An 18003-nucleotide genomic window follows, 5' to 3' on the forward strand; every position below is an offset into this window, starting at 1 on the left:
AGCAGGCCTCTACCAGTTTAAGGTTATGCCTTTTGGATTAAATAAATGCACCTGCTACATTCCAAAGGATGGTGAATCAGGTTCTGAATGGGATGGAGGACTTCTGCATGGCATACTTGGATGACATTGCAGTGTTCACCCCTACTTGGAAAGAACAGGTTGACCACCTAGGATATGTATTGCCGGCTCTTGAGCAGGCCAATCTCACCATAAAGGCAAGTAAATGTCAAATTGGTCAGCGTAAAGTGGTCTACCTTGGACATGAGCTAGGAGCAGGTGAAATAAGGCCATTGCCTAGCAAAGTACACGCTGTACAGGACTGGGCCACCCCTACTGCTCAAACCCAAGTGAGAGCCTTTCTAGGTCTCACAGGGTACTATAGGAACTTCATTGAGAACTATGGCACCATAGCTTCTTCCTTAAATGTGATGATCTCGCCCAAATTCCCCAGGTCAGGTGGAATGAGGAGTGCACTAAGGCATTTGAAGGACTTAAACAAGACCTTTGTCAAGCTCCATACTTAAGAGCTCCCGACTACAGCCAATCCTTTATTGTACAGACAGATGCTTCCGATACAGGTATAGGTGCAGTTCTGCGTCAGCTGGATGAGAAAGGCAGGGAACACCACATCTGCTTCATCAGTAGGAAGCTGAAGGAACCTGAAACAAGGTGGGAGACCATTGAAAGAGAATGTTTTGCTATTGCTTGGTCTTTGAAGAAGTTTAGACCATACTTGGATGGATCTACTTTTGCGATTCAAACAGACCACCAGCCCTTGAGGTGGTTAATGCAGATGAAGGGAGAGAATCCTAAATTGTTAAGATGGTCAATCAGCCTACAGGGGTTTGATTTTACCATAGAACACAGGTCAGGGTGTAATCACCAAAAGGCTGATGGTCTCTCCAGAAAGTATGACTGGCTGGAGTAAGGAGATTCATCCAGGGGTGGACTAAATACTCCTGTCCCTTAGTCGGGGGGGGGGGGGGGGGAGCGAGTGTTAAGGAGAATTCTAAAAAAAAAATTGTCAATTTCCTCCACCTTAGAGACCTCCAGCAACTTTGCTGGATTTTGAGGACTTGATTTTTTTTACCTGAGAGAGCGAGACACTTTTCCCACACTCTCTCATGTAGTTTAATGTGATTTTATACACTGTTTCTTTTGGCTATAGAGTCTAACCCACTCCATAGGCATCATCTTTTACATTTGTGTCCCAAAGCACCTTCAGTGCAGTGGCACAGGGAAGTCTTCCAGATTTCCCAAGGTTTAAATACCTTCTCTGGGATCAACTACTGTTTCCCAGAGCAGTAAAGTGAAAATAACTTTACTTAGCACTGTACTTGCTAGACTTAGCTCACCCCATCTTACAAAAGAGTGCTGGAGGGGTTACTTAGAATCCCCTGTGTCTAAATGCTCATGTAACATTTTTATGTTACCCTTTCCTCATTTGAATGGGTGGTGGCAGCCGTTTTTGTTTTTAACTATCAAGGTTTGCATTTACCGCGACCCTTTGCGGACCCGGTAACATGAACAGCGCGAGCAATCTTTCAAAATGGCATAGAGCCATCTTTGACAAAATGGTCCCCGGTCTTTTTCTTTTGCCATGTCTTTGTGGAAAGGTCCTTCTAGAGAGTTTATCTCCGTGCCAAACCAGGTTTGGTCTCTGTTCATTCGCCTTTGGTGGGCCTCAGGAGTGAAACCCGCCTCTGGCACCCGAGTAGGTAGGAAGGAAGTGAGGTAGGTGCCCAAAACTCCCTGTGCTTAGTCTCCGAGGAGACAAAAATGCACTCTCTGGTGATTGGCTGGCTGACTGTCCGGCAAAGACAGCCACCCTGCTTGACGAGTGACAGCTAGGCTGGAATGAATGGGAGAGAACTGAATAAAAGGCAAGTCTTTGGGCTTTGAAGGCAGTGTTGACCACTGGACGAAGGAACCGAAGAAGAGCTTGAAGAGGACTGCTGCAACTCCTGGACTGTTGGTTTGCCCGGCAAAGCCCTGCTGCAGTACCTACTTGCCAAGTGTGCATCGACAGAGAAGCCCCTGCAAGTACGACTTCTCCCTTTGAGTTGGTAGGACTAATCAACTGCAAAGTAAGCCACCTGGACACCCATCTCAGAGCTGGTTGAATTTCCTCAGAGTTGCGGCAGGAAACCGTAGAGAGGGACACCAGATTGTGTGCGTTGCTTTTTAAGCTGGCCTAAAGCTTTTGGAAGATCCTCTGGACTCCCACGAAGCAGGACTGACCAAGCGTGACCCCCCCTCAGCAGAGTGCGGGACCCCAGAAATAAGGAAAATCCACCTTGACAGCCAGGAACTGCGCTTATCGCCATTTGCTGTACTTCATGGAGCTGAAACACGAAACAGCCACTGAAAGTGAAGTTTACTGGTTGCCAGTCCTGACAGTGCAGGAGTCCCCTGACGTCCTCCCTCTTGTCCCGACGACTGAGGTCCAGGAACAGTGAGATGTGCAGAGCTGCACAGGAACAGAAGTCAACAGCTGCATCTTTTCTTGTTTACCAAGGTATTGTAAAACAAGCCTAAGAGAATGTACCTCTTACTTTAGAAGTGCTAGCAACCTCTGCAACTCACAAGTCTAATCAGCTTGTGGCCCTACATTTGATTCTTCTTTTTATAAAAGACTCCTAAGAACTTGTGCAACGACTTTTCCATTTACTTACCTGAAGTGCTGCTTCCTATACCAAGACGTTGGCCTATTGACTTTGGCTTAGCCTATTGCATAGAATGACTCTTCTTAGTGTTAATTGAAAGTATTTGCCCTGCTTATGAATTTGTGTTTTGTGTTCTAATAACCTTTGCCTTTTCCCTACCTTTTAAGAGTGTTCTGAGTGCCAACAGTAAGATATTAATGTCCCCAGCACCCTTGTTACTGAAGTCACCTGTGGGTGTAGGTTGTGTCTGTGGGCCATCCCAAAAGGGTCTTGTCTGATTCAGAAACTCAAGAGTGTACAGTATTGAAGTGTATTTGTGTGTTACTAAGTATATTGCTCCCTTCTAAAGAAGGCTTTATAAATGACTGAAACTAATGATTGTTTATGCAAGAAGTCTTGAGTGCAAGAGTTTATTTGAATACCTGTAACTGTGAATCTTTGTTTAACTCCACTACTCTCACATTTCCCCTCTCGAGATAAGCCTGGCTGCTCAACACGCTACCAAAACTGTGTAGTACAAGCTTATATCAAAGGTTGGGTTGCATATACCTGTAGTCCTAGTTGCTTGTAGTGTTCCCAAAGGGTACTGCATTCAAACGTTGCCCAACAGACGCCTCTTGAAAACCCTTCTGTTCTAAATTAGTTTCCATGTCTTACCTCCACTTATCCTAGCGCCATGATACCTTTGGGTGCCAGTGCGCTTTACAAGTTCTGTTAACATAACTTTCTATGACAGGTGCTTTTTGTTAGGCAGAATCCTGTGCAGTGCCCTTAGGGACCACTACACACAATTAAGACTACAGGTGGCAATACAAGTTTTACCTTTGGTACAAGCCTGTACTACTATGTCAGAGTGGTAGCAGTGGCGGAGCAGCCAGGCTTATCTCAAGAGTATATGAGCAGTAGCAGAGATTACACAAAGGGACCACAATTACTGTGACTCAAGCAAACACTGACTTAAGGTTTCAGGTAGAAAAATATAAGTACATTTATTTTTAAACCATTCGTTATAAACACAACACTTCTATTAAACTTAAACAAAAACCACACGTTAAATATACTACAAAGCAATACACTTTGTACAGTATGTCTCAAGGTAAGTACCCTGTGTTTGAATGAACCGGTGTTATGCACAAAACACGTTACCGCGAATACGATTGTAATCACTTTTTGACAGTTCGGTCTACTAACTAAACGCGTATCCGTGACATGAAATGCTACCGGGGCAAAAACACACTTAGCACCTGAGATACTCAGAGGGAGTTGGAGGCAAAAATCACAGGCAATATTTTGGTTAGGCAGACAGAATCAAGAAACTCCTAGACGAGAGTTCAAAAGTCAAAAGGGCCAGAGCCAGGGTCAAGTGACACCGGGGCCGGTTGCCGAAGATCACACTCAGATAGTTCACGATTCAACGTAGCCAAGAGTACTTCGATATTGTCAATGTTCGAAGCAAAAGTTATAAGAAGGAGGGAAGACAAGGGCAAGCCTTGGAAATGAGAAAAGGGGTTCACCCAGTTTCCTCAAGCAGAACACAGTACCTTATTCCAATGGTGCAGATGGTGCAGCTGGTGCCCTGGCAGTTGTTCCTGTTGGTTTCCCGCAGACCCACGATTCCTGGAGCTTCGTTGTGAAGGAGGATGTCTGAAGGGAGTCTGCACCACACAGGGATGAAGCCAGCAGCAGTGAAACAAATAAAAGGTGCGCTCCTTAAAAACACAGGAGAGGCTCTTCAAATGGCTATCCGGACCACTACAGCTGTGTGCAGCGATTTTGACCAAGGAAGAGGATCCTCTGGCTGTGGAAGACGAGCTGGTTATCCCCACCAGGCTCAAGGGAAGAAGACTCCGGACTGGATCTCCTCTTAGTCGTTGAAGGGCAGATAGCTTAGGACTGCTGCAGGGCTTCACTGGGACGGGGTAGTTGCAGCAGCCGTCGTTCTCTCCGCGTCTCTTCGGTTCCTTGTAGTTCCAGTGGCGACTCTCTGACTTCAAGCCCAAGAGACCTGCCTTTTATGCGAAAAAACCCCATTCACACAGCCTGGCTGTCAATCACCCAGCAGGGGGGTTGTCCAGCCCGGACAACTACCCTGGCCAATCATGACAAAGTGCGACTTGGGTTTCCTAGGATACCCTGTGCAGGGGGTGACTACACCCCGTCCTCACATTCAGCCCACCTAGACACCCAGGCGCCTTGAGGAGGGCTTCTGAGCAGAAGCCTGAAAAAAGACGGTGAACAAAGAAGGCGAATCAAGTTTGCCGCGCAAAGTAAGACACAAGAAGGACTTTAACAAAAAGAAATGGCGAATAAACCCAACCGGAGCCACAAGAAAGACTATTTGGTCAAGCGGGTTTGATGTTCAAGGCTAATATAATAGCCAAGAACAATACCACGTTTATCTAATATAATCACAGTAGAAAAGTTAAGGTAGATACCACTGCCACCAGCCAAGTCTAAATGTTAAAAGAGCGAAACAATGCTCCAAGAGGTACAGATAAAAAGAGTTAAGAGTTAACCCTTCCAGTACTACATGCAAGAAGGGGTGTACTGGATCTGTGGTAGATTGACTAAGTAAAGTTAATGGCAACTTTACCCTTTTCTGGGGGACTGTAGTCAGCCTCAGAAATGGAGTCGGGGGAAGTCTCAAAGACAACCCTGTGCCACGGCACTGAAGGTGCTGTGTGACACACACAAAGAATGGGGCTACTGAAGTGGTGTACTCCAGAGCCCACAATCCCAAAAACAGGTAAAAACACATGGCAACATACAAGTAATAGTTGTGAAAAGCTCACACTCTTACCAACTGGAAAAGAAACAACTCCAGAGATCCAGCAAAGCTGCTGAGGGACTCACTAGGTAAGGGAAATTGGCCATGAAATGAGAATTCTCCCTAACACTTTTGCGATCAGTAAAACACAGATTGAGATGAGCAATAACTCTTAGGATGGCAAACAGCTACCTCAAGTTAAGTAAAATCTATACACTTTTTAAAAGGAGACATCGGCAACTTAAAGGCAGGTATGAACCTCACTGTTTTTGGTTCAGTCTAAAACAGACCAGGGAAAGCAAAACGCAGTGTTACACTTTATGAATGACTAAAGGTTATTCTAGGTAGGTAAAACCTAAGCAGACTTATTCTGGACAGGCTAACAGCAAGTCAGGGGTAGCAAGACCCAGTTGGGAAACTTATACACCAATTCTCTGAAAGAAATAGTTAGTGAAGCCAACATCATTACTTTTGGGAGAGAGGCCCAGCCAATTTACAGGTGAGCAAAATAACCTCTCATCTACTTTCTATTAGAGAATGCAAGACAGTTTAAGTAACAAAAGAGGTTACATATATTTTTCAGAATGGCAGAACATTACTAAGTTAAGTAAGAAATGTAACTGTTCACTCTCACTTTAGCAAGTAAGTAACTTTTAAACATGTATTCTCTTTTCTAGGCAAAAGGCCCAATCCTTAGAAGTCTTTCCCTTATTCTTGGAGCATGAGTGTTGTCAGTGGCAGCGGGGGGGGGGGGGGGGGGTCACTGGGGTCTAGTATCCAACAGGCAGGTCAGGATAGGTTAAGTTGCAAAAGTCAGAGTTCCTAAGGAAGACTGTTAGATTAAGTATGTATGTTACTTTTAGAGTTAGCTGAGGTTCCAGGGGCTTAAGAGAAGACACCCTGGGAGGATTCCAGCAGGGGCCTGGGTGCACTGGAGGACGACTACTCCCAATCACAGAAAACACACTAAAACTACACAGGAATCACAAGAGACTTGAAGTAAATGCCCAAGTCAGCACAGTACCTCAACACAGAAGAATATTTTGCAGCAATAGGACTTTAGTATCTGCAGCCAAAAACCCAGTCGTTGAATTCCTTCATCAAGAAAACAAAAGACAGGACACTGGAAGGACATTTGCAGCAAGAATCACGGGGCAGGCTCTAGGCAAGGTTTTCCTCACAGTTGGATGCAGCTCTGTGGATTTGGCACCTTTTTGAGGAGCACATGGCAGAATAATCGGTGGTCGGATTCTCACTTTTCAGACTGGAATCTTGTCTCTGGAGATCCAGCAGGATGCCCACTAAGTTTCAGCGAGATTCGCACAAGGGCTTGAGGTCACAGGATATTGGGGGATTGCAGCCGTGCAAGGTCGCAGCATGGCGTGGCATGGCTCAAAATGCAGGTCACGAGTCTAGTGGGTGTCACCAGGCTCTGGGTCGGGGCATCGTTTTCGGAGTCACCAGGTCGATTGGAAGGAAGTGTTACAGCAGGCTCCGGTTATACAGCACGCTCTCCGGTCACTGGAAATAGTCTCAGCCACAACTTCTTCCTCCTCTTTGATTTCATTTCCAATCAGACTTTTATGCAGGAACCAAGCCAATCAAACAGCCTTGCAACATTCAAACTTGGGGGGTTGGCAGTCCTTTCAGGACAACCAGTCCTCCAGTGTGAACTGGATTCTTGCAGTCAGGCAGGAAGACAAAAGGACTGCAGAGTTTTGGACTCCTGCCTCTCTTCCTGCCTTCAAAAGACACTCTGGAGCCTGGGCAGTGAGTCCACAGGAATCCCTCTGAAGATAAAAATCACTCAAAGAATCTCCGACCCTGGAGGTCAGTGGAAGGAACAAGAAAGGGCAAGGAATGCTGAAATGGTGAAAAAAGAAGACCCGGACATTTTGGTAAAATGAGCACCCATTGGTGCCTTTAATCGGGGCTGTGCAAACCGCCTGCGGTAAAGGTGCACCAAATTAATAAAAACGTTCACTGCCACCAGTCATTAAAGACAAGTTTGTCCTTGTAAAAGTGTTACAATTAAAATAAGAAAGGGGTTACTCAGTATTTCGCCAAGCACTACAGATAAGGTGGGGGATGCTGCTGGTCTCACCTAATAAAATGTAAAAAGGGATCCAAAGATCCTTTCTACCCTTGGGAATGTAGTTCTCACAAGGTTAGTCAGAGAAAGTTAAAAAGGGAGCCATTAGGGCATCCCTGCAGCAATAGGCACTTAATGATAAAAAGTTGTCAAAGAGGTTAACTTTTAAAAAACACTATGGAGAGTCTTAAAAATGACACCCATACAAAGAGTAAAAGATTCTGTGAGTGAGGAAAAAGGTTTCTAGTCAGAGGTATAAGAAAAAATAATCCACCAGTAAAGCAAAATGTTCTTGTGTTGACACAAGTCAGGAAGATTGATCATTGCTATGAGAATGTTACCCAACAGTAGTCTACGGTCCTACAAAAGTAACCCAATTGCACTGCATTGTAAGATGCATTGTGCAAGGATAAAATGTTACACAAAAAATACATAACATGTTATCACGAAAAGGGAAACTGTTTCCCAGTACTGACAACCTTAAGGACTGGTCTGTTTACCCAGAACAATGAGCAAAGGTGCAGTGAAGCTGAAGGCTTCAGTTCACTGGAAAAAGTCAGGACAGAGTTCAAAAGCAAAAGGTTTGGGGATCCATAGAAATGGAGAGAAAATTGCTAATAAGAGAAAACCTTCCTAACTGTGTTTTACCGGCATCCAGTGATTTTGACGAAATACTTTTCAGAGAGGGATGTTTTAACATAACAACCTACTTATTTTAGCTTTCACTATATGGCGGGGGGGGGGGGGGAGGGGGCAAGTGATTAAATTGAGTGGGGACGGGGCTTAAAATCCTAGGGGACCAGAGGTTCGGGGGATCCCCCAAAATAGAAAAAAACATGATTTTTCAGTGTTTTGTTTTTGCCATAACATCTGCCTCTCTAATTTTTTCGTTATCACATAGAACCGTTTTTACCACACATTTTTTCATTGATTGTTTCATTTTTGAATTTTCTGATATTCGGTACAGCAGCTAAATGCAGGGGAACCCCGTGAAGTCCTCCATTAGCCTCCAAACGCAAGCTCCGACCCCAAAAAACCTCACATCCCTTTTCCCAAACTTACCATCTGTACATTTGATTTTCAATGATATATTGTAGGTGAAATTCATTGAGAAGAATATTCTGCACTGAAAAATGTTACAGTCAATATTCTGCAATATCATCACTGGCTACCCTCCTAACACCTAGTCAATGTTAAATCTGCAGGGATGTGCCCTATATGGTACACTGCACACTCTTTCACTGCATTTTGAAAATGTCTCTTGGCAGTGTAATGATCAGCTTTGGATAATTTAGCCCTGGTTCTAGGTCTTCCACTGGCATGCTTGACACAGATAGTGGAACCTCCTTAATGAGTAAAGGGGTTCGGGTTTCGGTAGCAATTTGTTTAAGTAGAATGTCTATTGTGCCCAAAATGGCTAAGGATGTGCCTTCAACCACTTTAGCAAAAGATGAAAGCCTGCACTGAAGGCATTACGTCGAAAGGGGCAGCGAGTCTGGTGGTGTTTGTATGCTTGCGCTCCACATAGAAACTTGTAAAAACCCTTTAGACGGAGCACCACGAGAGGGCCCTAGTTTAATTCTCCCGCAGATGTGAAAAGGACACATGGAAGATAACCAATGTCCGTAGTGACCTGTACATGTTTTACCAGACTCTGTGCAAAGTTAGTAGGACCCTGAAGACCCTCAAACTGTCAAAGGTCTCGTAACTTAAACGAGAATCATTTGAGAGCTGAATGTAACCCCTGGGCGGGGAAGAGCAAGGATCCTGGCACATGAAGCGTTGCCAGGAATCCTGAAATGAAAAAAAAAAAAATGAAAAAGAATCGTTGCAGGGGACCAGTAAACGAAAGAAAAAAGGGTTGAGTAAAGGTCCCTTGCATGTGCCCACGCGAGGGTCCCTTCAATATGGGAAAATAAACATGAAAACTTTGTAAGAGCACCTGGGGATAACTGTTTTCAACCGTCCTCGGGTTGGTAGGCACTCTGCTTAGGGCCCGGGACACCGCCGCTACCCAGGCCTGTGAGCGCCATGAGCAGCGCCACCTCCCAGGGGGCCATCAATCACCAATTTCCCAGCCCATGTGAAATGAACAGCACTCCTCACAGCAGGGGAGCGTACAATGTTCCCAGCCCTCCTGGGCTAAATCTAAATAAAGTGGACTTAACCCCCACTCACCTTATCCTAAAAAAAAAGTGGCCCACCAAGACCTGGGCCACACCTGACAGACGTGGCCCAGGCGTGAGAGGAGGCACGCAAAGCCCGATCCGATTGCTGGGCTGCACCTTATACATGCCATCCAGCCCAAGGAAAGACTTGGGGGGGGCCCTCATCACCGTTGCTGCTGCTCACTGCTGAAGATCCAGAAAACATCAGGAAAGAGCAGCCACAGAGACCATGAGTCAGCGTCGGCCAGGTTGTCTCGGAGTTAATAATTTATATATACTTTTTTGTGCAGTGCACTGTATGAGCAGTATATTTTTAAAAAGACCCGTTTACATTTTTAACATTGGAAAGGACATATTTTTGGGTTTTCATTTTTAGATACGCAGCTGCTATGATTAGTTTGATTTGAATATTGTGTCCTGTATTTTCCCCCTTTCTTCAAACCTCATTAAAACCTTGCTGGTGTACCGGAAACGGTATAAGTGTACATATAACTAAAAAGAACTGTACACCAAGTCTTTGTGCGCCTTTCCTTTTGTGTGCCAGTTACTATAACCTTGTGTCTTTTTCCCTGGGGGCGTTTGGGGATGATGCCCTAACCTAATTTTCCCTACCTTCAGAGCACGGCTCACCACTTGAAATGAGTTTGAAAAAAAATACTCCAGATGGATGCTTTGATGGTAAAATAAATGGTCTAAAAGGACCAGGCTTTTAGTTTTATGTTCTCTCAATATGGGAAAAAAAAAATCAGATAGACAGCTTGGTGTTGAGCAACGTGGCAAGGATCAGGCCCCACCGACTCAAAAAAAGATTAATACACAACCACCTCAGAGGCGTTTGTGATGAAAGTAACAGCTTTTCATTCTAGAGAGGACCTTAATAGAGAAAGTAGCTTCATTATGCTGTTTCACAGGCATGCAATTTCCAAAATGTATATTGGTGCCAGAATAAAAGCTACTGTGCTTAAGAGTTACCTGTGCGCCTTTGCTTTTCAGCCTTTTTGTGTTAGCAATGGGAACCAACTGTGGAATCTCTTCATCGTCATCGTCGCGCTCATTGGTTGTGGATGTTTTAGTCTTCCTCTTCCGTTTTAGATTAGCCTTGTTCAGGGTTGTAGCATCATTCGTTCCCACCGATTCAGATTCTGCTGAATTTAACTGCTTGGCTTTAGTTGCAGTTTCCTTTTGACCTTTTATTTTTCTTTTCTAAAGACGGAACAAAAAACACAGTGAATATTGCAGGAGCAATCGAAGCTGCTTAAATGATTAGCTGTAGAGGCAAATATGGTGCTTCGGCTAAATGAAATTTTGGCACATTTCAATATAGAGGATAACTCACCAGCCGCTGCTTAAGCAGATTGCTCAGAAGAGTATATCAGAATTCACAAGTTGGTAAACGTTTCGTTCTATCGTCCAAATTACTGAGGTGGATGGTTTGTATACGCAGTCTATCTGGAATATACCAGTAGAAAAATGTACCCACACTTGTCATGGCCCTTTCAATTATGAATACGATTTCATGTGTCAATATCCCCGCAAAAATAATCGCCATACAAGAATATCGCCATATTTTGGCAGCGGTATCTGGTCTTTCCATAAAAAATGAATTCATCGAATTTATTGAAAATACTTTCCATCGAAATGCATTTTCATTGAAAAAAAATTCGATGGGGGTCAGGGTTCGGGGGTGGCGTTTGGGGTGGACTCCCCCATTAAATCACGCTAAAACGTTACATGAAGCTGGCCAGTGCCAAAATACTTTGAAGTTTTCAGCACTGGACAGCTCCATGTAAGGTTTTAACGTGTGAAATATATGCATGGAAATGCTATCTTTTTCATTTAAAAGTACATATCCATCGAAACTTGTCCATTCCTATAGTCGATGGATATGTACTTTTACATATAAAAGATAGCAATTTGATGCATTTAAATGCAATGCATTTACTTCGATGGTTTTCGTTTTCGTTGCAAAGACCATAAACCTTTGGCGGCGATATTAAGCCCTGGAACCTGCGGGCGACAACCCTGCAACTCCCATAATTGTTTTAATCAATTAAAAACCACATGTAAGGAACCCATTATGACATTCACTTCTAATATGTGTACATTTATCTTGGTGTGCTCTGCTAAGTGCACTAACACTACTTTTAAACACAATAAGAAATACATTTCAAGCTACTGGCGTAGTAAAGCAAATGAATAAAGAAATAGAACCAGGCACGAAATCGAGACTGAGAACTAATAGGGTAAGAAAGAAGTCAGCCAACACCATGAAAACCGTAGAACTAGGTTTTAAAAGTCCTTACATAGCTAGAAAAGAATGGGCATAGTCTAGTGCCTTCAGAATCACCACTCCCAATAAAGTAATCACCTCCAGGAGGCTAGGAGCCCCTTTTAGGAAGTTAAACAAGTGTTGGTTTGAGCCAACAAGCAGTTCCAAGTGTTTTTAAAACAAAAAAACAAGAGAAAAGTCTTTAACAGACCATCTCCCAATCCAACCACCTTAAGGGAGTTAGAGGGGAGGATATTAGGCCAGAACGCGGTAAGGCAAGAATTGATGTAGTAACCCTGTGGGAGACTACACAACCCTCGTCCTCTTAGTATGTGTTAAGCAATGTATGCATGGAGTACCCTCTGGGAACATTACACACAACTAGAACTACAGGTGTAAGCAACCCAACCTTTGGTATAAATCTGTACTACACAGCTTTGGTAGCGTGTTGAGCATCCAGGCTTAACTCAAGACGGGAATGTGAGCAGTAATGATGTTACACAGAGGTCTACAATCACAGGTGTTCAATTAGACTCTTAGACTCAAGGTTTCTTGGATAAATACTTAATAATTTATCAGTCAGTTATAAAACATTCATTAGGAGGAAATCTTATAGTAACACACAAATGTATATACTTCAATACTGTACACTGAGTTTCTAAATCAGACAATATCCTTTTGGGATGCCCCACAGACACAACCTACACCCACAAGTGACTTTAGTAACAAGGGTGCTGGGGACATTAATATCTTACTGTTGGGATTCAGAATACTTTTCAAGAGGAGTAGAAGGCAAATGTTATCAGAACATAAAAAGACTACTATTATTCTTAAAGTGCAATATTTTGAGTTCATCAGAAGAGTCAATTCAATCGGCTAGGCCAAAGTCAATAGGCTAAAGTATTGCATAGGATAAAGCGGTTCTGGTAAGTAAACTGAAAAGTCTCTGCACAGGTTCTCAGCAGTTGTTTGTAAAAAGAAAAATCATATGTTGGGTCACAAGCTGACTAGGCCTGCGAGTTGCAAAAGTTTCAAGCACTTTCACAGCAAGAGGTAAGTTCTCTCAGTCTTGTTTTACAGTACCTTAGAATGAAGAAAAAGAGGCAGCTAATGACTTCTGTTCCTGGCAGTTGCTGCAGATCAGGCTGTTCCTGAGCCTCAGTCGTGGGGACAAGAGGGAGGACGTCAGGGGACTCCTGAACTGCACTGCGCTGGGATGGTCAAAAGCATGGAACTGGCAAACTTCAATTTCGGTAGCTGTAAGTAACGCACACAAGCTGGTGTCCCTCTCCCTGGTTCTACGGTTTCCTGCAGCAGCTATGAGGCAATTCAACCAGCTCTGACATGGGTGTCCAGGTGGCTTATTTTGGAGTTGATTGGTCCCACCAACTCAAAGGAAGAATTTGTCCTTGCAGGGGCTTCTCTGCCGATTCGAACTTTGCAAGTAGGCACTGCAGCAGGGCTTCACCGGGCAAACTAACAGTCCAGGAGATGCAGCAGGCGTCCTCCTCTTCGGTTCCTTCGTCCAGTGGTCGACTCTGCCTTCCAAGCCAAAAGACAACTTTTATTCAGTTCTCTCACATTCATTCCAGCCTAGCTGTCACTCACCCAGCAGGGTGGCTGTCCTTGCCGGACAGTCAGCCAGCCAATCACCACAGAGTGCATAAGGCACAGGGAGTTTCGGGCACCTCCCTCACTTCCTGCCCACCTCAGACATTCGGGCGCCAGAGGCGGGTTTCACTCCTGAAGCCCGCCAAAGGGGAATGAACAAAGAGACCAAACCTGGTTTGGCGCGCAGAGAAAAACTCGAGAAGGACCTTTCCACAAAGACATGGCGAAAGAAGACCGGGGACCATTTTAACAACGGAGGCTCAGCACCATCTTGAAAAACATGGCTCCTGCGATTTAACATTACAGGAGCTGCGAACAGTTCACGGTCGGGGTAAATCGTGGTAGTTCATTGTAAAACCACTGCCAGCAGCCATTCTGAGAGGAAAGGATAACATTTGACTGTTAGATGAGTAACTAGCCATAGGGGATACGAAGTAACCCCTCCAGCACTATTGTAAGATAGGGTGTCCTGGGTCTAGATTTTTACAGGGCTAAGTGAAGTCAATTTCACTCTACTGCTCTGGGAAACAGTAGTTGATCACAGAGAAGGTATTTAAACCCTGGTAAGTGTGCAAGACTTCCCTGTGCCACTGCACTGAAGGTGCTGTGTGACAATTGTAAAAGATGATGCCTATGGAGGTGGTTAGACTCCAGAACTGTTAGGCAAAATTGGATGCAGTACCCACTGGGACGACCACACAATTAGGACTACAGGTGACAGCACAAACCAACCTTTGGTATAAGTCTGTACCACACACATTTTGGTAGTGAGCTGAGCAGCCAGGCTAATATCAAAAGGGAATGTGAGCAGTAGATGAAGTTGCACAGAATTATCACAATCTCAGTGGTTCAAGTAGACACTTACTCTCAAGGTTTCTTGGCAAAACTATACACATTTATTTACACAATCATTTGGAAAACATTCACTAGTAGAAATCAACTTAATATTAAACACCAATATACTACAGACACAAACTTGAAGTTAAAAACAGTTTGAGCTCCCCTGAAAAAGGAGCCAAATAGCACTTCAATGACTTTCAATGGGAATAAAAGGCAAGAGTTTGTACAAAGGGTTAGAAAACACTTCTGTTAGACAATGCAAAGGTTCAGTTCAATTCGATAGGCCAGGCCAAAGTCAAAAGTCTGGTGTTCTTGGATAGGACAACACAGTTCTGGTACAGATGGAGAAGTCTTTGTAAAAGTTCTCAGAAGTAGTTTAGGTGAAAAAGAGAAATATGCTGGGTCACAAGCTGATTAGGCCTGCAAGTTGGGAAAGTTTCATGAACTTTCACCGAGAGTTAGGATCTCTCAACCGGATGGGACAGTACCTTAAGGTGAAGCACAAAGATGTAGCTGAAGACGCTGGTTCCTGGCAGTTCCTGCAGATCTCTCTCTGTTCCTGAGCCTCAGTCGTGGGGACAGGAGGGAGGACGTCGGGGGACTCCTGCACTGCACAGGATCGTCATCAGAGCAAAATAAAATGGAGTCACTTCAGCTCAAGTAGCTGTAACACAAAACTGGTTTCCCTCTCCCTGGTTAACCTTAACCAGCCTAGAGAATGGTGTCCAGGTGTTTTCTGAGCTGATTGGTCCCACCAGCTCAAACGAAGAAGCCGCCCTTGAAGGAGCGTCTGTCAAATGGAGATCTGGCAATTCGGAGTAGCAGCAGGGCTTCGCGGGCAAACCAACGGTCCAGTGGTTGCAGCAGCTGTCCTCTTCCAGCTCGTCTTCGGTTCTTTCGTTCCAGTGGTCGACTCTGCCGTCCAGTCCTGGAGACTCGCCTTTTAAACAGTTCTCTCCCTTTCATTCCAGCCTAGCTGTCACTCACCCAGCAGGGTGCTGTCCTTGCCGGACAGTCAGCCAGCCAATCACATCAGAGTGCATTTGGGTCTCCTAGGAGACCAAGCACATTGAGTTTCGGGCACCTCCCTCACTTCCTGCCCACCTCAGGCGCGGTGGGAGGACTTCAGTCCGGAAGCCCGCCAAAGGCTCATTAACAAAAGGGACCAAACCTGGTTTGGCGCAGTGTTGAACACCAGAAGGACCTTTCCACAAAAACGGCGAAAAAAGATGATCAGAGTCTGTTTTTACAGGGGGGTGCTGAGCGCCATATTGAAAAACATGGCCGCCCCGATTTTTAGCTACTGGCGTTCGCCTTCGGGAAAAATCACTGTAGTTCGTTACAAAACCACTGCCACAGCCATTTCAATAGGAAAGGGTAGCTTGGGACAGCTACATGAGTGTTTAGACACAGTGGATGCTAAGCAACCCCTCCAGCACTCTATGGGAAGATAGTGTGTGCTGGGTCTAGGAATTTAAAAAGACTTTACTAGTCAATTTAACTTTACATTATCTGGGAACAGTAGTTAATCCCAGGGAAGGTATTAAACCTTGGGAAGCCCAAGGGACATACCTGTGCCACTGCACATAAGGTGCTGTGTGACAAAATGAAAAGATGATGCCTATGGTTTTATCTAAAACCCCATAATCAAAGAACACAAGAGTAAAACACACATCAGAATACACGAGAGAGTGGGGAAAAAAGGGTCACACTGTCTCCAGGAAAAGAAATCAAGTTCCCAAAATCCAGCAAAGTTTCTGGGGGTCTCTAAGGTAAAGGGAATAAGCACATTTTTGAGAATTCTCCCCAACAACCCCAAATCGGTACAGTACCTTTGGTTACAAGAGTGGTCCACCTGGCTTCTGTCTGGTTGCAGCGATGCAGATCCTAGGTTCCTGGGCCTCAGTCGTGGGGACAAGAGGATGGAGGTCTGTAGGACTCCTGCAGCAGCAATTCGGAGGTCGGGTGCAGCTACGGTCTCTTTTCGGATCAGCAGCACTTCACGGTTTCAGCGCTCGGTAAACAGCACCACTACCACTTGAGCTTCCTTCACTCCTCGAGTCCTGCGCTCTGGTGAGGGGACTCGAGCTCTGGCCTTTCTGCTTCTGGAGGGTCTTGGGGCGACTCCTGGATCTTCTGGCCCAATCACAGACGTTGCACTAGACTATGGGTTTCTCGATCCCTGGCACTCTGTTCCTGCAACAGCAAAGAAGTACAGCCAGTGGGGGAAGATGGTCCAGTGGAGTTCGTCTCGGGGTTAGTTGGTCCCACTAATCCAAGGCAAGAAGTCGTCCCTTCCGGAGTTTCTCTTGTATATTAGAAAAAGGAGTTTCAACACAGCAGTAGGGCTTCACCGGGCTATTCAAAGGTCCAGGAGGATGCAGCAAGCTTTGCTCACAGTTTCTTCATCTGGTTGTTCTTCCCAGTGGTCAACTATCTTCAGTCCCAAAACCTGCGCCAAAACCCTCGCCTGTAAAGCAGGTTTCTCCCATTCATGCATAGCCTAGCTGTCACTCAAACAGCAGGGTGGCTGTCCTGACAGGACAGCCAACCAGCCGATAAGGACTGGGTGCATTCAGGCATTCCTAAAGGAGCCGTTGAGTGGATGAGCAGTCGTGCGGTGAGTCGAACACTAAAGGAAAGGAAGACACTCTACCAACATAACTTTAGTACATCAAAGGCATATGCCTAGAAGAGAACTCTGCATTTGCAACATACTTTGATGACGGAATAAAATAATCTGAGGGACCTAGACGTGTGTAGGACCATGGGTACAGTACACGTCACAGTAGGGATAGTATTACTAATCACGCCCTGTCAACGTTAGAGTTTCGAAAACAAATCTTGTAATACTCTGTGACTGCCACTAGATGTCGGACTATGCAGAGCATGTGATCTAAGCATATCCACAAGCTCCAGAAATTGTCTTACTATATATGGTGCATGTTTTTCATAAGGAAGGGGTTAGAAGTTTTGACAGTAGACCCTCAAATTACATGACAATAGTAAATCAGTAATTTGCGGACGAGTGTGGCTAACCCACTGCAGGGGTTTATTGCCTACTCTCTCTTTTGATGCATAGGCACAAGTATATGCTTTTCACTACATCCATTCCTACCGCAACCCCTAGCAGGGGGCGTCTAGCATACTCCCCGCTTGGGGTGGAGGAAAGGCTATGTGAGGCAGAGGTAATAAGATTCACGTCAGGAGTCCCTCAGCCCAGGTTTGTCTGCCGGTATGGTTCAGGAGCCACTCCTTAAACCAACCAATGGAGTATGTAATGCTCAAGTGGCTGTAGAGGGAAGCTCTGCTCTTGCCCAAGAAACACACAATTCTAGCTTTAGAAACCAAGTGCTAACCTGCCCAGTGTGTATATGACAAACATTACCTACTAGTAATCGCGTCTGTTGCTTGCATTTGCTTAGATTTACATGCTTTGCATAAGCGGACAGCTAGTGGTTGGTGCACAGAAATACATTATATTTGTTTCAAAGTCAAACAAGGAGTCACCCAGAGTGTTCCTGTAATACTATCCCCTACTGTGGCATGTTCAGTACCCATGCTCCTTCACGTATCACCCTCAGAAGGTT

The 18003-nt window shown here is 44.9% G+C and overlaps 1 protein-coding gene across 1 annotated transcript in view; it reads right to left on the reverse strand.

Moving 5' to 3' along the window:
* RSL1D1 (ribosomal L1 domain containing 1) overlaps positions 1-18003 on the reverse strand; it is a 426377-nt gene that overhangs the window by 99786 nt on the left and 308588 nt on the right. Inside the window, exon 8 of the mRNA XM_069645597.1 lies at positions 10666-10896. Coding sequence (XP_069501698.1) covers positions 10666-10896 — 231 coding nt within the window. The remainder of the gene's footprint in view (positions 1-10665; positions 10897-18003) is intronic.

This window comes from Ambystoma mexicanum, chromosome 2p (genome assembly GCF_040938575.1).
Source record: "Ambystoma mexicanum isolate Mex_15411 chromosome 2p, UKY_AmexF1_1, whole genome shotgun sequence".
Lineage (NCBI taxonomy): Eukaryota > Metazoa > Chordata > Amphibia > Caudata > Ambystomatidae > Ambystoma > Ambystoma mexicanum.